Source organism: Rhinolophus sinicus, linkage group LG01 (genome assembly GCF_036562045.2).
Source record: "Rhinolophus sinicus isolate RSC01 linkage group LG01, ASM3656204v1, whole genome shotgun sequence".
NCBI classification, from domain to species: domain Eukaryota; kingdom Metazoa; phylum Chordata; class Mammalia; order Chiroptera; family Rhinolophidae; genus Rhinolophus; species Rhinolophus sinicus.
In genome coordinates this window covers 138,586,810-138,612,422 of record NC_133751.1, presented here as the reverse complement: position 1 = coordinate 138,612,422, position 25,613 = coordinate 138,586,810, and the positions used below count along the sequence as shown (strand labels likewise).

The following is a 25,613-nucleotide window of genomic DNA, read 5'->3' as shown; positions in this document are numbered from 1 at the left end:
TGATAAAAAATTACCATTGCTAATAATTTTGTAAGCCACCTTAATGTCTGGTTTAAGTAATACTGATGAATGGGTATATAAAACTGGCTTTTGATGATTTATATTTATTTTTGTCGCTTAAGAAAAAAATACTGAATTATAATCAACCTTACCTCTGATAATGGTTTCAAAGTGGTGCTTTAGCCTCCATGTATGGGAGCAGGAAGTTTTATCTTGTCAGGTATTGTTTGCAAAAAAACTTAACTCCGAGCATCAACGGTGGTGCAGCATAAACTACCTAGTTCAACAGGTGGCTATCAAACGTTACCTACAGAAATGACTGAGTAAAATATTCCATCTAAGATTTTTTTTTTTTTTATAAAACCTATTCTACTTTAAAACTTAGGTAAAAAAAATATGCAACAAATGGTTGCAGTTTCTGAATTCTTAATTTAGACCTGTGAGCCCTCATCCCTTTAGAAATCTGCAAGGTTTCAATTTCCTAGACATCCGAAGTCAAATCCAGTGCATCCAGGCCAGGTTCATTCCAAACAGACAATATAAATGGACACTCAGTGGTGTGCAGTGTATGTCATAATTCAGGTAATACATCATGCCTTTTCTCTGCTGTTAAATACAAAAACAGCATCTGTTACATTATCATAGAAAAGCCTTTAGGTTGTATTTTTATTTATCACTTTACACTGGTAGTCTCTGGTAGGTGTACTCCATAGAAACCAAAGAATTTTGTACACTATTTCTTTGTACAATAAAAGATAAAGTGTGCATTAGGTACGCTTGTACATGACAATATTGTACAATATTTACATTGCTGATATCACCATGAAATTCTGTATTTTCTATATACAACATTGAAAATTCTTCAGAAACATTTGGACTATGTTTTATAATCACAATTTTAGTATTATAGAAAAAAGAGTTTCTCCATAATCTCTTGACCACTTATCACTCTCATCACTCAGGGATTTTGATTGGTTTTTCCAGCATTCATTATCCTTCCTGATCAAAAAAAAATATTGTATCACTGTTTCTTTTAGCACCCTGTGGCGGTGGTAGCTATCTGCCATAGTATAAATATTGATATAACAGTGGCTATATCAATACCTATATACAGATAGATCTGTGCACGTTCCTTTAATAAACACTGCGCATGGTGGAGTAGTCCCTGTTATCTGGATATCTTCCTCCTCTTGGGTTTGGGGGGTCTCATTTGTCTGTCTCCCTGTGGGATTTGGTGAACCTAGAAATAAAGAGGTAGGAAAAAACAACAGAGGTTGACATCATAACTACCATACGATTTTTGACAAAGGAACAGTGTAGGGAACAGACTCTGGCTTTCATTTTCAGTCATTCCTATCACAGGGCATTTACAATTTTTATGAAGACCCCAGATCTTAGTGTGGCCACAGTTTACAGAACATGCAGACTCCTGGAAACTGATAAGCAGAGCGACACTTTGTGGACCCCCAAACAGCGGAATACAAAGGAGGAAAAACATCAAGAGTGGGAAATGAGACGTGTAATTGCTATTGCTGCTGTACCTTTAAGATGAAAATAAGGCCTTTTCCATCTGAGAGCCCTAGACCCCCAATTTCACTAGAGTATGGAAAGTGGATAAATACACACCAATCATGTTTTCCTCTTCACTCCATCACCCTACTTATTTTACAACTATTAAGAAGGGTCAATGATCGTAAGAACCTTAGTACAAGGAAGTTTATTTATGAGAAGAGCCAGGATGTAAAATAGAATACCACTACCATCTGTTGGCAGATCTAAGCTTCTGTAGTCTGGCAAGAGCAATTAATACAACTCTATATACTAAGGCAGAAACTAGCAGCATTTAGGGCTGTGTATCAGACTGAGCAGGGGTGGAACAGTAGCAGAGCACGATTGCCAGGAATCAGACAGCAGGTATGACTTTGAGGGGCAGAGAGCAGATGCTACACATTGTACCATGTTGTCCCACATTGTACCATGATTACCAATAGGAAAATGCAAGGTCAAGACCCAGGAAAGGCAGGATGGGCCCAAGGCAGTGGTGTAGCAAATGCTCAATGACCAGCTCCCTGTGAATGAACACAAGCACACTGTACGTGCCCATTTCCATGGTGTAAACACTTCCACCACTGTCAATTTCAAGCTACCAACGTGATGTCACAGAACTCAGTTAGGAAGAGATATGCCCAATCAGTTCTTGAGATGTACTACAATTGCATGTTTTAAAGATAACATTTAGATAATAGCAAAGGCCAATGCTATTCAGGGTCAAATGCAGAAAGCTTTGTTAAAACTAATGTTTTACATTTATAAAATAACATTTATGAGTTTCTCAAACTGCCTCTTCCTCTTAACCCCTTTATACACATTTTTACAAAAAATTTCTAGTCTCTGATAAAGAACCATAACTGAAACCTTTTTATAATTGAGGAAAAAAGCCTTTACTCAAAATGTAAACTAGGAACCTGTGGATCAAATGTGGCCTGAAAAGGTATTTTGTTTAGCCATACGATATTTTAATTTATTTTTTTATTTTAAGTGTGTTTTTCCAGGACCCATCCGCTCCAAGTCAAGTAGTTGTTTCAATCTAGTTGTGGAGGGTGTAGCTTACAGTGGCCCATGTGGGGATCGAACCTGCAACCGTGTTTTTAAGAGCACTGCGCTCTAACCAACTGAGCTAACTGGCTGCCCCTGATATTTTAATATTTTTAAAACAGTCATCAACACTAAAAAGTGAGAAATTTTATTTCCAGACTTCTAGTGTCTACGAAAAATAGGAAGACTTTGCAACACTGGCACAATTTCCCATCCGGTTCAGATCTGCTGGAGCACGGAAGGTTGAGCTCCTTCTGGGGAGAGCACCCCCTCCCCCTGCCCCCCAGGTTGCCACAGTCCCCATCACTCCCAACTGCCTGCTGGCCACAAAGGCCAAATGTCCTGAGGCAGAGACTAGCAAGATGCTCGCCAAACCCATTTTCTCCTTTCCCTGGGCAGGTACATGGCATAATGCATTTCCTAGTCCATTTGAGTTAAGAAGGCCATATGACTGGGTGAGGGCAGTGGAAAGTCAGTAGAAGTGATGAGCTTCCAGGAATGGCCCCTAAAACCTGTCCTGATAGGCTTCTGTGTACACTCTCTTCTCTCACTTACTGGATATAATGGAGCCCCCTGAGGCCCTAAGGAATGGTGGACACTAGATAGAGAAAGAACCTGAGCCCCTGAATGACTGTGTCGAGCAAGCCCTTCTCTAAACAGAACCAGACCCGAGTGAGTCTTTACTGTGTGGAGCCTCTGAGACTGAGAGTTGGTAGGTAGCCTATCCATCTTGGTTGGCATTTCTCAATCCACTCAAATGGCTGTTTTTCTCGTATTTGACCCACAGTACTTATTGATATTATCTGTCTGGCCCTAGAAAGAATTTGCATATATAATCCCTGCTCCAGACTTTTCCTATAATTCTATCAGGAAATTTAACATCGTAGGGCCTCAGTTCACCCATTTTGTGACATGATGGGTTGGATCACAGAATCTCTAAAGCCCATACCAATCCCAACAAGCTGTGGTTCCATGACTTCTATCTGTCATGCAATAGCCACTAGCTGGGTTTCAGATAGCCTTGTTAACACAAAGTTTCAAGTAAAAGTAAATTTCATTTCATTGCTGAATAGCTTTAAATAATTCACATTTTTTAGAGATTACCAAAATTATATATTGAGTGTTTAGCCAATATGTGAATTAGAGGATAATGATTAAACTGCTCACATTCAACACTATTATAGTCAGTCAAGAAAAAGTAGACATTACTCTCTAAAACCAGAAGTCATAGTGTTAATTTAACAACAGAATTTTGTGCGAAATATTTTATTTTTTAGGTAACAGTAGAGAGAAAAATGAGAGGTCTATATATTCCTGACTTGACCTTTTTGTTCAATTTCACTTTTTTATTCTGTGGACAGAGTGAAATTTGCATTAGTGAATATTTAGACAACACTAATGGTCACTGCTCTTCAGAGTCCAATGCAGAAAGCTGTGGTTTGAACTTCAACATTTTACTATTCACATTTTAAAAGAATGTTATGTGGAAAAACAACAGAAGTTACTTATCTCTGAAAAGGCACAGTTAATACTACTAGGTTATTTTTTTCTTACTTTGGATCTTTTCTGATATCAATGGTTTTTCTTTTTCTTTTTTTGAGCCTAGTAGTTTAGTATTGCTATGTGAGTTGCTTGACAATATTTCAGAGGTTTTACCAAAAAAAAAAAAAAAAAAGTGCAATACAATTTATTTTCAAAGAAACACAGTATAGTGGAAAAATAACTTACAGTCCCAGACATTTTGTCCAGTTCACTCATGGCCTCATGAATAGCAGCTTCTAAATGGTTATTTAGCTTTCCACTTCTGGAATTAATGAAAATAACACACCAGATTAATAAATTAAGGAAACAAAATTGCAATTTAACTCCCTAATCATAAAACAGAAGTACCAGTTTCACCAGAGAAAGGCAACTTATATTTGCATTTGGAAAATTCAGATGACAGAACACCCTGGGATTCTCACCACTGAATACTAATGATAGTCACAGAACTATGAAAAAAATTGGGAAAATTGATTCTTTCTCCTTCCACATGCTTCTTCCACAGTCTGATAGTTCTGCAAGAAAGCTGGGCCACGAAGCTCTTTTCCCACAGATGCTGCTCGCCCTCTCAGCTTCCAGCCTTTCCTGAGTTGTCTCTTGTTCTGGCTTGTTTCTTTCTCAGGCTGGCAGCCAGGCTGTGTGGCCAAGAGGAAGGGTGTAGGGACTGAAATGCAGGCTCTGGCCACTAGGGAGCTCCCTCTGCCCTCTCTGGAGCTCCCGGCTTCTGGAGTCAAGCAAGTGAAGGCTGAAATCCTGGTGTGTGTTCCTTCCAGATGGAAAACAGCTTAAATTGCCACACCTGCGGCTTCCTCCATGCCTGGGCCCACCACATTTTCCCCCAGACCAAAATGACATAACTATTTCAACAGATAAAGAATTACAGTCTCAGAGTGTCTATCACTAGTGTGACCTTTTCTCTCCACTCAGCATTCGTTACACGTTTGGCCTGAAACACACAGTACACCTGCCTGTATTGAAACTTACATCTAGAAAGCTGTTGAACTAATTACTAAAATCGGGCAAATCCATACTATCCACTTCTGTAGTGTTGTATTCTTTTCCATTCTGTTAACTTACTTTGCCTCCTTCATGCATATAACTAATTACCCAATTAATCTGAGTAAGGTGATTCATTTCATTTCTCTTGTCACAAAAACTACTAGAAAAGCTGCGGAGGTAAAGCTTTTCATAGCAGGCTTTTAGCATGGCTCTACGAAAGTTGAATCTCAGCATCTACATGGAGATTGGAAATTTACAGCTGTGGAAGAATTTGGCTCACAGTCCCATTTAGTTTGGCTCACAATGTGTTTAAAAATATACTTGAACTTTAGTGGATTGCCTGTAGATGAGGCCTTTCAGTTGACCACAGCCTGTACCAGGTTCTATCCTCACATCCCCAAACTGGACACTTCATACATTTAATTTGCATTTTAATGTGTACACCCGGGAGAACTTTGGAGTTTTCCACCCCTGAATATTATATGGCCAGGCACATCATGGATGCTCCCTATATTTACTAAATAAAAATGTTTGTTCACAGCTACCATGATGGGCCTACATTTTGGAAAACACATATGCACTTAAGTCAGTTTAACTGAAAGGAAAGATTAATGTATTGCTTTTAACTAAATTATAAGGATAATGTAGCACCCTTTCCCCCACCTGCTGCTGACCTAGAAGCTAGCCTTGAGCTTTTATGTTTTTCCCATATATTTTTTGAAATGTAAACAATGCAGATAAGTGCATAGAATAAATTAACAACTCCTTACAAACTCATTTCCAAGAATAAACTGTTAATAAATTAGATATTTCCTTTAATTTTTTTTTAAATTTAAAAAAGTAAGCTGAAGTTCCCATTTGTCATCAATTTTCGGTCCTATTCTCTCCCCAAAGGCAACTGTGTTGTTTATCCCTCTAGTATGTTTTCATATTTTAGACGATACATGCATGAACAGTACCTAGCATTGTTTTATTGGTGGTTTTTTTCCATATATACACTCAAAAGGTACTGATAGTCACACCATTCTGCAACTTGTCTTTTTTCCTCTTTATCACTGTTTCTGAGCACTGTCCAAGTTGATATAACCTATTTATATATTCCCTTTTATTTCCCTACCCATTCTGGATTTAAGAGGCCCTGGGTATCTTGGGGAGTTAGTCTGACTTGTTTTCCCAATTATGTTAAGCATAATTCTCAGTGACTGGGCAGGAATCCAGTCCCAGGAGTCTGCAGGGCCATCTACGCTTGGCTGAGGTTTGTGTGGGCTGTTTGGTGAAGGTCCTGACGGTATCACACGCTGCCCGAGAATATTACATCTTGTGTAATGTATTAAATGGAGAGGATGCCAAAAAATGTATACACATTTTAAGAAAGGAAAAAACTGTATTAAAATTGTAAGAATATATACCGATAACAAAAGATGAATACATGTGTATGCATTTTTTTGGCACCCTGGTAGATTTCTTCTTAATATTTCTTTTGTATTGAAAAGTATGAACATAAGTTTTAAAAGATATTTATTTGTTATACATTCTGATAGTAAGATCTTATGTGTTTAAAATTGACTAAAGGTCTAAATGTCTCAAAGAAGGTAAATTGTTTCCTTGAAAAACCATCAGAGAATCTTGTTTCTCTCACCTTTATCTTAATAACAAAACTAACTACTACTTATTGAACATTTCCTATGTGCCAAGAATTATAATAAATCTGTATATACATTATTTCATTTAATCCTTACAACAATCCAAAGAAGTCAGTATTATGACAGCTGTTTGTATGCACTATTTTATGACTTTTTATGGAGAACTGGTGAACCAATTCTAATTTCATAACGAGGAAAATATTTAAATACAAATAGTTTTCAAAAGTAGTAAATAAAAAGAGTCATGGAAAATTTTTACCTAAATATAAAAAATTAAAATATCATCACCATTAAAATACAAAAATAATTCAACATTACTTATTGAATGAAAACAGTATTTTAGGAGCTTGTGACCTAATTCTCAACAAGATATTTAAAATGTTTGTAAATACCTTGTATTAATTTAAGCTAAATCAGTAATATTTTTTCTCTCTAACAAACTGAAGTAGGTAATAGAGGAGGAAATGATTACTTTTGGAAGAGAGAATAGATACAGAGATATGGGGCATGAAATTAGTTGAATACATCATGAGAATCAAAAGGTAGAGAGAGGCTTTCCCACAGGTCAAATCTGCAGACCAATTTTTACACTCACTTGTCAAGTCGGGTAAGAATAAACTTAAAAGAGGAAGAAAAAGCTCCATGAGTTCATGAAATAAGCCATTAGTAAAAATTCAGTCTTCCAGTTCAGAGGGCCTCCCTGTGGTGTCTCTTCTACTATTTTCTATACCCCGCTGACATTTAATAATAAACATTTTTACTAATGGACACTCTAAAACCTACTTGATTAAGCCATAGATGTTCATATAATCACATTTCGAGTTATTAATGGAGATAATTGCCACTTCTCATCTTCATTGCCTATATTGTCACACATTATCCTTATCTTCACTAATTAATAAATAAAAGCCAGGTACACATCTGTGAATGGCACAAGAAATAAGAGGGAAATGAGAAATTGCATGTTGCAGTTTAGAATTTAAGAAACTCCCTTCATGTAGAACAGAACACATTGGGTTAAGACTTAAACATTAAGCATCTTAAGACTCTGAAACTAATCCATAGAGTAAATATGCAGATTTAAGAACATTTTACACACTAAGTATCATTTCTTGGTTTTAAAGTGAAAGTGTGATTTATTTCATTGCTTTCATTTTCCAGATTCATAAAAATCAGGTTACCAAATAGTTTATGTGTACCTATCGACAGAAGGTTTGATCCTCACTTAAATGAAAATCATAACACTTCTAACAGCTATGGTATTTATTTCCTCTTTTAAGAACAAAATGACCCTGAGTAGTGTCTTCAATAAATATGTTAATATTTCTGTTGTGATTAGGCTGTAATAAGCACATTAGTTTAAAGATATTTATTTATGGTACAATTTAATTGTAGGATATTAAGGATTAAAATGACTACGTAAAGTTCTAAACATTTAATACAGTCGTAGAATGTTTCAACTGGCAAAAATATCAGATAACTTTGTTTCTTTCACCTATATCTCTATAATAAAAATAACTATTTACTAAATATTTATCTTGGGCCAAGTAGTGTGTTAAGGCTCCAATTGTGTTACATATGTTATAAAATTCCTAAGAAGTAGGTATTAATATGCCTATTTTAGAAATGAAGAATTTGGGTTCAGAGAAATTAAGCAACATACCCAAAGGCACACGACTATGAAGTGAAAGAAACAAGATTTCAACTCAGGTCAAAAACCAACCTCTTAACCATCTTGTTCCAAATGCCATCTTCCCTTTTCAGTCTCTTCCTCGCTCCTTTTCCCCCCAGTGTACAAAAGCAGTCAACTGTTTGTCATCTTAAAAATTCTCCTATTGTTATTTTTCAGGAACTTTTCACATTAACGGTAGAAAGAAGAGTAAATAATCTACACCAGCTCTCGCTTCTTCTTTATTCTTATTCACGCTTCAACCCACGACCACTTTGTTTTTATACTCACTACTCCAGTGGAAACTGTTCTCACTAAGGTCACCTTCAAATGGCCCTGTTCAATGGAGATTTTTCAGTTCTTGTCTTACTGGACCTCTGTTGAGCATTCTATAATCCTGGAAATTTTCAGTCTTTGGCTTCTCACACCCTGCTCTCTTACCCCTGATCCTCCTCCTCCTTTCTCACCGTTCTTCACATCTTCCTCATGATCTCTAGTAAATGTTCCAATGCCCCAGCGTTCAATCCTTAGCCCACTGTTCAAATTGGTCAACGTATCTCTGTGTGTGATTGCAGCCATTTTCACATTGTCAAATTCCACTTCCGCGCAGTTTCAGACCTGTGTGTCCAACCTGTCCCACAAACTCCCCCCAGTGCACTCAGCAGTTCTCCCCTGTATTCTCCATCTCAGTCAGGGGGTTCACCATTTACCACGTCACCCAAACTAAAATCCTGACAGCTGTCCTTGTTTCCTCTCCTTCACATTCCAATCAATCACCATCATGGTCTGTCAGTTGTACCTTCTAAAAATGTCTATACCACGTTCCTTCGCCTCCGTCCTCATTGTTCCTTTCCTGGTTTGAGTTCTCATCCTCCCTCGTCTCCTGCCATGGCCTCCTAAACGCTCTCCCTGTCCCCAGTATTGTTCCCCTAAAATTGATCCTCCACCCAGCCATATCTAAAGGGAAAATCCAACCCCCTGTCTCCTTCAGGCACTTCCAGTAAGATAAGGGATCCTCTGGGTTCTCACTAGGCCCTTATAATCTGGTTCCTGCTTACACCTTGGGCAACATCTCTTATCGTCCCCAAATCCAACGGCTGCTCTAATCTAAACACTAATCCTCCCCTTTATCCCCCACCCCCCCATCTTGGTCCTTGTTTCTTTTGTCTGGCTAACACCTACGTATTGTGTAACGCTAGATCCAGATATCATCTCCTCTAGGAAGCCTTCCTTTACCTGAGTTTAATGCCACTTCTCTATGAACCCCAAATAGACTACACACATAGCGGTCACTGCAATTTTAACATTTAAATTATTCATTTCTGGATTTGTCTCCTTCACTAAACAGTGAGGTCCAGGGACTGTAGCACAGTGAGTTGCACAGATTTTTTTTTTTTTTTTTTTTTGCTAAATTAGTCTCCTTAAATTGGGGAATAAATAAATGATTGGGTTTAACACATCATTTATCACTCATGGGACCTTCAACTAACTAAGCTATTTGGGTTTGAGTGTCCTCATCTATAAACGGGCTCAGTAATTCTGGCCCATCGTGTGATTGCATAAATCACATATGCAAAATGTAAAGTATTCTTCTGGGTATTTACAAGGCAAATCAGTCCACTTAGGCAACAGTATGATAAATAAAGCTGTTTTTCCTAATGCGTGCTGCATCTTTTCTTCTTTTCCCTCTCCAATCTGTACTCTAAAGTTATGGTTTCAGGAGAGATCCTTTAGATAATGCCACTTGGGATCCACATAAATTCACCACAAACAGTAAACTGGCTTTGAAGCAAAAAAATTTAAATCACTGTCTGTTACTCATTACCTTTCAGAAATTGCTTAATGGCAAATTTATGGGGAAAATCCAGAGACCCAGGAGTTTGCCCCTTGCAGTTGGCATCTTTTTATGACATTCCAGTGAGGTGAAGAGTTTCCCTAAGATTTGTTGAATTCTAAAATTTTACCTCTGGCAAGAAGATACCACTAAGAGGAAGAGAGTGCCCTTTAATAGATACTGGTATCATTATATAATCCTTTTATCCAAGATACACTATTAATCATTCTGATCTTGTAATTCGTAGAAATTTGATAATATGAAAAGTATAGTAACTGAACAGATATATTGATTATACATTTTTAAAAATAATTTTCCATACACATATACAGAAAAACATTTGCCTTTCTCAACCTTAAAATGAAATAAATTATGACACATAAAAACTACATTATATCACAGTGGAAATTGTGTTTCAAACATTATCTATTTGTCCACACTACGTTTACTCAGAATATAAAGATGTAGAAAAACTTGAATAATAATATCCCGGAGTTCAACTTCTTGTTATAATTCTGAAGAAAACCTATTGCCCCTGCGCCAAGAAAAGCATAAGTATTTACCATCACTTTGACTAATAACAGTTAATTTGCCAAAATTATTTACATGTGTACAACTGGAATATTTCCCCCCAAGTATTTGAATTGCAAATGGAGAGACTTTTGCTATACCTTCAGAGATAATTTAATTGCTACATGTTAAGAATATTAGCATATTTTCTTGTCCACTAAATCAGAGGGATAGAGATGGAGGGAGTGAGGCATGAGCTGATGAAGAGGGAAATCCTGCACACAGTATAAATTGTTAAGAAAATATTTTCTGTAATTGCTAATCCAGCTTGTCTATAAATGGTCCTATTTGGCGATCACTATTAAACTGTTCTCAGGCAGGCTACAAGATGGTCGAAAGCAGTGAGATTTCATTGTCCCTTTGAAGGAAAACCAGTAAATTATATCCTTGAAAAACAAAAATGGGGGGAAAAATAGTGCTTACTTTCTGTTTCTTTTCCGGGCTCGGCTGTAGGCTTCTAAACCTTCTGTTAGTGTCTTCAACTTCTCGGGCTCCACCTAAGTGAAGGTATGAAGACCAAACCACGTTACCCAGACCTGCAATTGTTAACACTGTTTTTACTTTCCTGCTGTACAAGCAGGCGCTGCCCTGGGGGAGGGGAGGCTTACAACTTTCACTGCCCTGTCAAATGTCTTGTCCTCTCAAGCAGAGGTTGGTGCCACGGCTCCAGGCTGCAAACATCAATGGAAATGAAAGACTGTTTGGCTTTCAAATTGTCAACATTTTGAAAACAGTATTTTAAGAACAGAGCTTGGAATTTAGATAACCCCAACTTTCGATTCACAGAGTCATTTAAATCAGAGATCCTGGTTTGCTTTCTCCACTGCCTGCTGTTCAGAAACTGCAAATCCGTATTCCATCAGGACAAAAGCAGTGGTTAGTGAAGGGGGTGGGCTTTGGAGCCAAGAGATTGAAGTTTGAATCAATCTGATCTCAAGTCCTAGCATGAACAAACCATTTAAATTTTCTGAGCCTCAGTTTCCTCCTCTTTAAAATGAGGGCGATAATACCTATCTTCCTGCTAGAACTGCTGTGAGAATTAAAATGCGACAAGTCCAGTTGACCATTTGGCCAAGCACAGAGCAGTTATCATTACCTACTATGCATTAGGGAGGCCACGCACAGTCCTTACTGATTGGGAAGAGGGTGTGGCTACACCTTATGGGCGGGTCCTCTCCCTGTCCTGCTCTATCACCACCAGCCTGTGTGAAGCCTGGTATCTTTTCACAGTGTGGCCACCAAATGGTAGCTGGGCGTTCTGTGGGGGTGGGGAGGTACAGCCTTTGCCACTCACCCCCAGTGATCTCTGTCATGGTTCTTGAAGTCACCTCTCCTAAGAACAACAATTAATAAATAGGAAGGAAAACTTGTGTGTAACTTGTGAATAAAAACACCTTTAGAAAAACAATCGCTATTTTTATTGATCTTAAAAAAAAAAAAAGGCAATCTAAGTAAAGACAGTGTTACTTATTGTATAAACACAACTTCAAGGCAAATCCCCAGGCCACCCCTTAACCCAGTTTTTCCCCCACCCCTATGCTACTTTTATATAAAAATTCAGAGGTTGCCAAAATGCCTCACGGGTAAGAAAATAAACACTAATAAACAAGGAAATTATTATTAACTTTTTCTTTAAATCTTCCTGACTCATGAATACCATTTATAAATGATTTTCCTTTGACACTCCCTTCAAATCTAGTACACGGTGGTGATTAACAAAGGGTTTCCATTGTCAAGTCTGAAAACAAGCATTTCTAATTATTTAATGAGGAAAACCAGTCAAATAATGAAAACACTTTCCTTTCTGTGATTTTTGTATTTTGTCCTAAGGGATCCAAATATCTTATGCACACAAGTTCATTGAGGATAACCAATCTATCATGTGCCAGGACAAGAGACAACTTTTTCTTCCAACAACGCTTAGACAGGAGCCATGAAGAAAATGTCTTATTAGGATGACTGGAAAAGCTTAAGTAAGATGAATATCTATCTATCTATCTATCTATCTATCTATCTATCTATCTGTCTGTCTGTCTGTCTGTCTGTCTGTCTGTCTGTCTGTCTATAATAGATATAGAGATATAGATAGATAGGTATCTATCTATATATGTGTTTAAATAAAAAACAGGTGTCTGGATACATTTTCACATTTCATTTTAGAAATGAGGTTCCATTTTGTATTCACTCACACACAAAAAATATGAGAGATATTTCATACATTACATTTACATAATTTATAGCTAATTCCACTTGTATTTAAATGACCTTCATGACAGCAGGAGAAGCTCTCCAGTAACATAAACTTCAATTAGACGGAAACTGGTGTCAGAAGGGATGGATGGAGAAAACAGAAAGCAGATTCATGGTAAAACAAATCAAGACATCACAATGAAAACTTTCCCCATTGGTCTTAACTAAAAACAAAACAAAACAAAACAAAAACAAAAACAAAAAAACCCCAAAAGCCTAAGTTAAGTCAAACTATTTTTTAAAATCTTTAATTTTTTTTATTTTTTATTTTTTAACAGGACTTTATTGGGGAACAGTGTGCACTTTCAGGACTTTTTCTCCAAGTCAAGTTGTTGTCCTTTCAATCTTAGTTGTGGAGGGTTCTGTTCAGCTTCAAGTTGTCCTTTCAATCTTAGTTGTGGAGGGTGCAGCTCAGCTTCAGGTCCAGTTGCCGTTGCTAGTTGCAGGGGGCACAGCCCACCATCCCTTGCGGGAGTCGAACCGGCAACATTGTGGTTGAGAGGATGCGCTCCAACCAACTGAGCCATCTGGGAGCTCAGCGGCAGCTCAGCTCAAGGTGCCGGGTTCAATTTTAGTTGCAGGGGGCGCTGCCCACCATCCCTTGCGGGACTCGAGGAATTGAACTGGCAACCTTGTGGTTGAGAGCCCGCGCTCCAACCAACAACTGAGCCATTGGGAGACAGCTCAGCTCAAGGTGCCGTGTTCAACCTTAGTTGCAGGGGGCAGAGCCCACCATCCCTTGCGGGACTCGAGGAATTGAACTGGCAACCTTATGGTTGGGAGCCCACTGGCCCATGTGGGAATCGAACCGGCAGCCTTCGGAGTTAGGAGCACGGAGCTCTAACCGCCTGAGCCACCGGGCCGGCCCCAAAATCTTTAATTTTAATTAAATAAGGAATAAGGGGCAGTAAAAGCATTTCTTGTGAATTTTTATGTAAAAGGCACTGTTTTATATTTAATGTGGTAATACTGCAAACTAGTATTCCATTTGTTATTTTACAGATGGGACTCAGTGAGTTTAAGTAACATAGACAGCACTGAAACTCATGCCTGACGACAAAGCACTCAACCTCTCTTTACCATACCAACTCCAATATACATTGAAATATACAGTCATTTTATATATGTTATACACACATATATGTATATATACACACATATGTATGTAAGTATACACACACACTCAAAAAATAAGTCAAATTATTTTAAATCGAATTACATTTTTACAGAAATTAAGATAATATTTGCCTAAATTTGTCTTCAAATTTTTTTATGCTTGGATAATTTCCTGATGATTTTTCTGAATTAATTCTCTACCATGATTTCTTCATTTAATTTTGCCTAGGGGCCGGCCCAGTGGCTCAGGCAGTTAGAGCTCCATGCTCCTAACTCTGAAGGCTGCTGGTTCTATTCCCACATGGGCCAGTGGGCTCTCAACCTCAAGGTTGCCAGTTCAATTCCTCGAGTCCCGCAAGGGATGGTGGGCAGCGCCTCCTGCAACTAAAATTGAACACGGCACCTTGAGCTGAGCTGCCGCTGAGCTCTCGGATGGCTCAGTTGGTTGGGAGTGTGTCCTCTCTACCACAAGGTTGCCGGTTTGACTCCCGCAAGGGATGGTGGGCTGCGTCCCCTGCAACTAGCAACGGCAACTGGACCTGGAGCTGAGCTGCGCCCTCTACAACTAAGACTGAAAGAACAACAACTTGAAGCTGAACGGCACCCTCCACAACTAAGATTGAAAGGACAACAACTTGACTTGGAAAAAAGTCCTGGAAGTACACACTGTTCCCCAATAAAGTCCTGTTCCCCTTTCCCCCCCCAAAAAAAAAATATATATATATATATATAAAATTTTGCCTATAAGGCTCTAAGTTACTCTCACAATGAACTATATTTTTTATAAAGGATTCAATGAACTTGACAGAGAAAGCAATGATGGTGCTTTCTGAAACTAAATATAAATAAGATACACAGCACGTTTGTGCATTTCTGATATAACAGGATCATACATATCCAGAGGTAAATGTTTATTTTGTTTCAGAATTTCAGTCCTCTACAGTATTGTGAAATATAACACATGAAGGGTATGTTTTGTTTCTGGGGAAATATTCATACACGTACACAATATTCAAGAAGATCTTTAAAGATACCACCCAATGGTATCAGAAAAGAACAAAATAAATTCAATTTCTAGTGAAATAGAAATAATATTTAATGACTTAATAAACACTCCCTTATAAATTACTTGGTTAACTTTTAAATGAGGGAAGTACTGGGGAAAAAATAATATATATATATATATATATATATATATATATATATATAAACAGTAACAAAGGTTAAACACATATTTTTAATAAAATTTACACTGAAGGAGCTAGAAATTTGAGACAGAATACTTTAATCTGTAACTATAATCTTATATTTTTGTATATTCACAAGTCAGGATTTCAATAAATTAATTCCTAGATAGGAATCTAGGTGAGAAATTGGGGGAGGACTTTATATTGTATTTTTACTCATTACTCATCATTGGCTTTCATATTCTCATTCTAGTAATGATGATGTTATAGTAATGGCCATCATGACATTTGTACACATGTCATTTAAGAATTAGAAAAAGATACTCAGAACTCATATGTATTTATAACTCACATATTATCTCAGGTATAAATATACACCTATGTTGAATACTTTTTTACTCCTAAATCCCTTCTTTCACTCATTCAATTATGCAGATATAACAATTCTTAGACATAAATAGTCCTATAACCTGTTCAGTCAGGTTAGAAACATACCCATAAGGTCAGACATTATATAGTGGAGGTTTAACAGTTTTCTGAACAAGTTTGAATTTCTGCTTGTTTCTTTTGTTCACAAGACACATATTAAACATTTGGTAATTTAATTAAGTTTGACTTGGCATCAGCACAGTAGCATGTAGTGTATCTCAGGAATAACTTAAAGTCTGTTGAAAAAGGAGACAAAACCTTTCAGAGAGCCAAACTGACCCTCTGAACATAAGGTGTAGTACATATTAGAAGAACCTCAGGGATCCTGTCAAGATGGCGAAGTAGGTAAACACTGTGCTCATCTCCTGTCACAACCACATCAAAATTACAACTAAAACTACAGAATAACCATCACTGAGAATCACCTGAAATCTAGCTGAACTGAAGTCCTACCTCTAAGGACGTATCGAAGAAGCCAACTGGAGACTAGTAGGAGGGGCAGAGACAGAGAATGGGCTGGTCTCACACCTGTGTGTGACCATTAAAAATTGGGAGGGATATCTCAGCTGGGGAGGTAACCCCCCACAAGAACCGAGACGTCCCAACCTTATATCAGGCTTCCCAGCCCAGGATTTCAGTGCAAGGGAGAGAAGTCCCCATAACTTCTGGCTGTGAGAACCAGTGGAGATTGTGGCAGAGTGAGATGGAGGGTGGCTGCACTCCTAGTTGCTCCTCTTAAAAGGAGCATAGACTTATTCACTGATGGACTCACTTGCTCTGAGCTCCAGTACTGGGACAGTAGCTTCCAAACAGGGACATACAGGGATGAACTGAATTATCTGACTTCAGAGTGAGGGCTGGAGGGGCAGCTTTCTCCTGTACAGAGGAGTTGGTGGAAGCTATTGTTTCTTTGTTGCGTCCTCCCACTCCCGGTGGGCAGACACAGGTGGCCACCACATCTGAGTCTCCATCAACCTGGCTAACACTGTTCATTCATCTTGATTCCCTGAGATCCCCACCCCACCCAACATTCGGGCCCACCCAAGCTGCTTCCAGTGGCTTCCATGTACAAATGACCTGTCTTGGCTCATGTTACAGACATTCCTAAAATCTCTCAAAGGTTCACAAAGCCCAAACAAGCAGCATCTGGCTTTGGTGTGTCCCATATCTGACTGAGCATCTCTATGTCCAGCACTAGCAGCAGCTGGCCTCGGTTCTCAGCTAGACATCTTAAGGTACCTCCCAGCCCAGTGCAGGTGGTGGCCATCAGCAGATTGCTCTGTGGCTCATGGCAGATGGCTCTAGGCAGGGCACTGGATGCAGCTGAACTTGGCCCACAGCAGGGCCCCTATCAGAAGGCCCCTGGGGCCATACACATGGTGGCTGGCTTCAGACTCAGCTGAAGCACTATCCAGTGCCCTCTGAGGATGACACACCCAAAGGTCAGACTAAGCAGGCCCCACTAAAGTGAACCCTATTCTATTGGGTCAGCTCCCACACCACAGCTCCTCCATTGTAGTCATGGCCAGTCCTCACAACCAATCAGCCCGAGGGTCAATCCCCCTCATTGAAGTGCAAACAGTAACCAAGGCTCAACAACAACAGGAGGGCACACATAACCCACACAAGGGACACACTTGGAGCACCTGGCTCAGGTGACCAGAGACTGCACTACTGGACCTCACAGGACATCTACTACATAAGGCCACTCTACTAAGACAGGGAGACATAGCAGCTCTATCAACTACACAGAAACAAACACTGAGAGGCAGCCAAAATGGGGAGACAAAAGAAACATGTCCTAAATGAAAGAACAGAACAAAGCTCCAGAAAAAGAACTAAACAAAAAGCAGACAAGCAATCTATGAGAAGCAGAGTTCAAAACATTGGTTATAAGGATGCTCAATGATCTCAGGGGAATTTCAAAAAGAGACAGGAAACATAAATATGGAGATAGGAAACATAAAAAAAGAACGAGTGAGAAATGAAGAATACAATACCTGAAATGAAGAACACATTAGAGGGAATCAACAGCAGATTAGATGAAGCAGAGGACTGAGTTAGCGATTTGGCAGATAAGGTAGCAGAAAGCACCCAATCAAAACAGCAAAAAGAGAAAAATTCAAAAAGTGAGGAGAGTTTAAGGCGCCTCTGGGACAACATCAAGCATATCAACATTCACATCATAAGGGTACCAGAAGAAGAGAGAAAGCAGAGTATTGAAAACCTATTTGAAGAAATAGTGACAGAAAACTTCGGTAACCTGACTAAGGAAACAGACATACCAGACCAGGAAACACAGAAAGTCCTAAACAAGATGAACCCTAAGAGGCCCACACCAAGGTACATCATAATTAAAATGCCAAATGTTAACGACAAAGAGAGAATCTTAAAAGCAGCAAGAGAAAAGCATTTAGTTACCTACAAGGGAGCTCCCATACGACCGTCAGCTGATTTCTCAATAGAAACTTTGCAGGCCAGAAGGGAGTGGTGAGACATATTGAAAGTGATGAAAAGCAAGGACCTACAACTAAGATTACTCTACCCAGCAAAACTATCATTTAGAATTGAAGGGTAATAAAGAGCTTCCCAGACAAGAAAAAGCTAAAGGAGTTCACCAACACCAAACCAGAATTACAAGGACTCTTAGAGGGACTTCATTAAGATGAATATATATATATACATGGCAACAACAACGTATCTATCAACAATTACTTTCAATGTAAATGGATTAAATGCTCCAATAAAAAGATAGGGTGTTTGAATAGATAAGCAAACAAGACCTTATGTATGCTGCCTATAAGAGACTTACTTTAGATTGAAATATACACACAAACTGAAAGTAAAGGGATGGGAAAAAGATATTTCATGAAAATGAAAACAAATAAACAAACAAAAAAATGAGTAGCAATACTTATACCAGACAAAACAGACTTCAAAACAAGACTATAACAAGAGGTAAAGAAGGACCTAGTAATCCCACTTCAGAGTATTTATCTGAGGAAACCGAATATGCTACTTCAAGGGGACGTGTGCTTCCATATGTCCATTGCAACATTTTTTACAATGACCAAGATGTGGAGACAACCTGGGTGTCCATCGATGGAAGAATGGATAAAGAGTAGGTGGTACATGTATATGGTGGAATATTGCTCGGCTATGGAAGGGAATGGGTTCTAGCCATCTGCAGCAGCTCGGATGGACCTGGAGGGTGTTGTGCTGAGTGAAGAATGTCAGACAGAGAAAGACAAATACAATGTGATTTTACTTATATGTGGAATTTAAGATCAAAATTAACAAAAAAGAGAGAAACAAACTCATAGATACAGAGAACATTTTGATGGTTTCCAGATGGGAGGGGGTTTGGGGGGTGGGTGTAAAAGGGGAAAGGATTAAGAAGTATAAATTGGTTGTTACAAAGTAGTCATGGGGATGTAGGGTATAGCATAAGAAATATAGTCAATTATATTGTAATAACTATGTATGGTGTCAGATGGGTACTAGATTTATCAGGGTGATAGACAGGAGCTGGCTTGGGGCACAAGGTGAAAAAAGGTGAAGGGACTAAGAAGTACAAACTGGTAGTTACAAAAGAGTCATGGGATGTAATGTACAGCATAAGGAATATAGTCAATAATATTGTGATAATGTGGTACAGTGTCAGATGGTTACTGGACTTACCATGGTGATCACTTCTTTAGATATATAAATATTGAATAACTATTGTGTACACTTGAATTAATATAATATTGTATGTTAGCTCTATTTTAATAAAAATCTTTAAAAAAAAAAAGAACCCGAATGAAAGATCCCAGATCACTTTTGAATAGAGCCAGTTAACTAGAGATGATGTTAAAATTCCCTGCAGGCTTTCATCCTGAGAACAGGATTAAATCTCTTGGTGGTTATTTTGCTGCTATTTATTGGTGAGCAAAGCTGTCACACAAAGGTCAAAGGATAGAGCACCACGTACATTACAGGTTTCATAACAGAGACTAGGCAGCTGATCTCAAGCTCCCCTTTCAATTTTTGACTTCCCCATCCCATCTCTACAATGTCATCAGCTCCTGTTGTTGGCAGACTGATATCATGCAAAGAGTGCTAACGCTTAGAGTTAGGAGACCAGGGCTGGGCTTTGGCTTAAATGTCTGTGATCTGTGTCCTTAGGAATGCCACTTCTCTGAGCTTCAGTTCTCTTATCTGTAAAATGGGGATAATTGTGTACATCTTTATGCATCATTGAGAGAATCTAAAAAGACAATGAACATGAAGGTGCTTTATAAACACCAAAGCAGTCTTTCCCAAAGTGCCACTGGTGGCATGTGACATTATTTTAGGTGGAGCATGGACAGATCTTTACACATTTTTAACAGTTATGTATTCATATAAATTTACATGAGAAAAATACAAAAGCATTTACCTATGATTTCACATATACCCTGTTTCCCTGAAAATAAGATCTAGCCGAACCATCAGCTCTAATGCATCTTTTGGAACAAAAATTAATATACGACCTGGTATTATATTATATTACATTATATTGTATTGTATTGTATTGTACTTTACTATATTATATTATATTATATTATATTATATTATATTATATTATATTATATTATATTATATTATGTTGTATTGCATTATATTATACCAGGTTTTATAGTAAAATAAGACCAGGTCGTGTATTAATTTTTGCTCCAAAATATGCATTAGAGCTGATTGTCTGGCTAGGTCTTTTTGTTGGGGAAACACGGTATTACATCTTAGAGTAAGACTGAAAAAGCTATTTAAAAAGTGTCTTGAATAGTGCCTAGTACATAATATGTGTTCAAGAAAATATTTGTTGAATGAATAAATAACAGTAAATGAACTTAAAGAAAAAATTTACTAAATAATAGTACAGGAAACATGCAATTTTGGCTGAAATACAGCTCTGAGGAATTAAGCAAATGTGAGGGATTTATTAGGTACATATTATCAAACATTTATTATATAGTAAATATTTTTTAAAAATCTTCAAGCTGAAAAAGTCTTGCTAACTTAAGTGCAATATGTCAAAATTTGAAAGAATGGGAATGAACGATAAATAAATAATTTGGGGTACAATGTTGACTCACCTGTGACAGAAAGAATGAACCTAATTTTCCAATAATAGTGCTCATGGAAACATCACTAAAATGAATCTCAATTTTTTCCAATGAACTAACAACCAAATCCACATTATTACAGTTTTAGTCAGTGACACTGTCTGAGGTATTTTTGTGTGTGTGTGCTTCCTTTCCTCTTCACTTTGGATAGCAGTGCCTTTAAGTACTAGAAAACTGTATTACAGGACTAGAGTAAATCTATTCTAAATGTGACAACAAATTTCATATTGATCCACAATACTTAAACAGAATTACATGTTTTGGATAAACTCGTATTTCTAAAGAAACACTGTTTAAAATCCCGTGTAACAGAATCATGTATTTGCCGCCAACCTGAGACTGCATTTGCTAATACCTATATGAAACCTGCCTTGACTCAGTTATCTGTGAATGAAAAAAAAATGTCCACAATATCCCACAATTCAGTAGAGTAAAGCTAAGTCTTACCTAAGCTTTTTACTCAGGTTAGTCTTTTTTCCTCATATTCACATTTTTGGTCTTAACTAGTTCTTCATTTTTATTCTTTCTCAAATTTTGATCAGGCACCAACTTTGTTAGCCTGGATCTTATCTTGCTTATTACTTTTCAGAAACTAGTTTGCTCCCTTTTCAAGAAGATTCTGTTGCTAGAGAGCATTGATTGCCCTTGCCGCCCCACCAGGCAAAATGCAGCCCAAATATTGTGGATATTGATTGGGTAGAGAGAAAAGGATTCATTTCCAACAGAGGTTAAGAAAACATATGAGGCAAAGGGAATATACAAAGAACACTTTCAACAGAGAATTACAGCACCAAACAATACAAACGGCTAACACTGATAAGCACGGAAAGAATATTCTTGAAAATAAAATGTTTAAACATCACAGGAAGGCATAGCTCCCAAATTCAGTCCCCAGGCTCAATTTAAGTTATACATTTCATGAATATGATGGTAAGCTGTCTCTGGTTTTCCTCCACATTGTCAAAATGTGTGTGCATGCGATGCTGACTGACGTACAGAAAGTGTGTTGTCCCAAATCAATTTGGTTATGAGTTTTAATAATGATGAGCTCTGTCTGTTTTGAATGACTATCTGGAGAGCTGCTTTGATCTCTACCTGCCCAATATAACTGTATGAAAAAAAGTCAAATTGTGAGTCTAGAAAAGGAGCACCCTACCCACTGCTTTTAAAAACACATCTTCATTTAATCAGGTAGTGTTACACCGAAATGTAGAACTTTTCTGGGTAATCAGGAGATGTCTCTATCTGTAAAACAACAACAAACGTTTCATTGAAAAGAAACGTTTTGGTGCCAATCTAGAAATAAATCCTTTCCTAAATTTGGCTGGAGTCAGACTATACATCGAATGTAAGAGTAACGAAATGTGAAGACCAACGGAAGGAGGTTCAAAGAGAGTAAAAATGCTCTACTCAGAAAAAAAATAACAAATTTATTTTTTGGCTATTACTTGAGAGTCAACCCTCTTAGGCTAGTTTATGTAAGATCAAAGATGGCAAATGATAATGACAAAATATATTTTAGAAAACAAGAACATTTTTTCTATTTTTAAATAATTATTGAAATAAGTACACAAAGATAACTGTTTCTTCCCACAGCTGTATGGGCTTAACATGTCTGCACATCATAGCATATAGGTGTAGTGCCAGTGAAAACCATTTTTCTTTCTAAGAGCTCCCTAATACTGTGCCAAGATTCAGCAGTGCATCTCTTCGGCCATGACTGGGTACTGGAACACAGCCCTGAGATTTTATTCTTGGCCACCGAACCTCCAACTACAAAGAGTTCAGGGTTGAGAGAGAAACTTGCACCATTTATTTGGAAAAAGTATAAACACCTTCCAGAATGTACTTCATTACAAACTGATAGCCAAAGTGAAAAATGTATTAGTACAATATACCACTTCCTGAACGGTATATACAAGGCACATAATATCCTTCAGGGCTGTCATGTAGCTTCAACATTGGGACAGTATTATATAGGGGTGATTCAGCCCAACTTTTCAGACTTTACAAAATCTCTACTAATTAATATTGTTGAGTGGGGAGAGGGTATGAAGGTAGAAAGTCTGAGTTTATACTTTTTAGAAACACTGGGGAGAGGAGGACTTTCAAATTCACTCAACAAACTAAGTGTTTAGAAACGCTTCCAAGTAGAACTCCTGCTTGAAATGAACAGCTGCTGTGTTTCCCCGAAAATAAGACCCAGCCGGACAATCAGCTCTAATGCGTCTTTCGGAGCAACAATTAATATAATTTTTCTTATATTATATTATATTATATTATATTATATTATATTATATTATATTATATTATACCTGGTATTACATTATATTATATTATACCCAGTCTTATATTATTAAAATAAGACTGGGTCTTATATTAATTTTTGCTCTAAAAGACGCATTAGAGCTGATGGTCCGGATAGGTCTTATTTTCGGGGAAACACGGTACTATTAATTTATAATCAGATATGCCAATTTGTATGATGTGCTGAGGTTTATAAAAAATAGTTATAAACTACTTCATTCATTAAATATATTCCTTATAAACCTTTCATCTTCAACCTGGATAAAGCATTCATAGATAATGCATAGGTAAATAATAACTAAGGTCAAATGACCACAATTCCATAATGGTGGAATCCAATTTAATCAGGTTGTCTACCGTTGGAAACAGGGATGAGGACGCTAATTTTTACTGAGCCTCTTTTGTGTGCTGGATAATCTATTTATGGCAGGCCATTTAATTCTTAAAACATTATTTTGAGTACGAATTAATATTCCCACTTGAGAGGTGAGGAGATTACAGCTGTGGGAGATGAATATACCTACCGAGGGCCATTTTGGTAACTGGCAGAGCTGGGATTAAGAGCTCGTCAGAATGCCCAAAGCCCTTGCCTCTTTCTGCCACACACCCTGCTTTCTCTGGTTCTCCGTAGACTGTGTTCCTATAGTATCTGATGTTTAGAAATCAGATCTCTTAGAAAGTAATCTCAGAAACTATATAACATTTATAATGTGTTATTTGCAATTCTTCTACATTTAATACCCCACCAAAGACTCAAAGTGCCTTTCTAAACTCATAAATTGGCCCAGGCATTTACTATCATGACAAACAGTTGGCTAAAGTATCACTGTATGGACAACATGAAGATCTCAGCCCCTGGCAGATACTGGCGCTCCAATCATACCATTGACATCTCAGTCCAGAGACTACTCAGACGACCAGAAAACACGAGCGGTGGGTGCCTGCTTTGCTCTGAAGTACTAACCTGTGATCCAGTCAATGAAATTATTTAGTTTTTCTATTTTGCCTGCTTCCAAAAAGAATTTGAAGTGGCTGCTGAGAACAAAGACTGTAACAGAAAACAAACGATAGGTTTGTGGGACGTGGAGGGTGAGGGGAGATAAGACAATAAATCTATTCTAAAACTTGAGTTAACCTAGATTTTTATCTGGTGGGACCTGACAGGATCTTGGATTCATTTACTTCGGTAGACAGAAATAGTATGAAAACCTGAGAGGCTAAGAATGTTTTAAAAGATAATGTGTAAGAAAATTGTTTAGCAAACCTTTTCCTCTGAGATACTACAAAGATAAACACTAGGGAAAATGGTCCCACACTGGCCATTTGCAAGGTGGAATTAGAAAGATCTCACTGTAGCAAATAAATTGTTTATGGAGTCAGCCTCTGTCTTTCTCTCAACTTTATGAACACGTTGGCATTGTTGCCACCGTATATAAAAGCAAACCTAATGCACTGCTTACCTCTTGAAAAGCAGTCTGGTTACTAATGTACAAGACTGTCCACCACCGCTGCTGAGGACTAAGGGATTCTATGTAAATAAAAGTCACATCATAATTGGTTCACTTGAAGAGTACAAATTTCAGAATGGTTTTACTGGAAATCTTTTCAAATAGATCATGTTTTGTCTTATCCCCATATTACACAGATATTAAACATAGTTTAATCTTTTCTTGGTGAACCACGATCACCAAGACATCAGGCAAAGGTCATCTGGCTTGACGTCAGACAGACCTGTATTTGAAATGTTGCCTTTTCTGGTGTTATAAATTGGGCACACTGTTTGCCTAGCTGGGCACCATCAAACAAGGTCTGAGGAAGCCCTTCTTTTGTTTTGTGAACTATAGGAGCCGAAAGAGCCTTTGTGAAGTAGTGCTTTGTTGTTTTTATGTGCAAAAGTGAGGTAGGTACTGAAAAGACCAGAGGTTTTTAAAAATTTTAAGTGCCCTACAGCTTTTAAGGCTGTTGTTATACCTTTCTTTTTAATGATAGATAAATAATTCATGTCTTATTAATATTTTATTACATGTCTTCAGTTTTTCACCTCTAAATGCGTGCTTTAAATTATTTTTTTCTGGATTATTAAAAATATTTGTAGTGTATCTTGAGATCGAGGATTTGATATCAAGGTTTTGAGAATGCAAAATTACAATGTCAGCCAATAGGAGGGGGGATGTTTGAATTTACAGAAATAATTTTATGCTCCCTACTAGGAATTCATCTATTGCTTAAAAGAAGGAAGAAAAAATCTGGATTTTTGAAACATCATCTTATAGTGAATGAAATGAAGCAAAATAAATGTTTCTTGGACTCCTAGATAATGACTTT

General features: G+C 37.7%; 1 protein-coding gene across 15 annotated transcripts in view; it reads right to left on the bottom strand.

Moving 5' to 3' along the window:
• Positions 1–631: 631 nt before the first annotated feature.
• MBD5 (methyl-CpG binding domain protein 5) overlaps positions 632–25,613 on the bottom strand; it is a 372,589-nt gene continuing 347,607 nt past the window's right edge. For all 15 annotated transcript variants that reach the window (XM_074335952.1, XM_074335923.1, XM_074335956.1 and 12 more), the window contains 3 exons: positions 11,276–11,349; positions 4,324–4,399; positions 632–1,240 (listed from right to left, as the gene is read on the bottom strand). In XM_074335952.1, the coding sequence (XP_074192053.1) occupies positions 1,169–1,240; positions 4,324–4,399; positions 11,276–11,349 (222 nt within the window). In that variant the 3' untranslated portion in view covers positions 632–1,168. The remainder of the gene's footprint in view (positions 1,241–4,323; positions 4,400–11,275; positions 11,350–25,613) is intronic.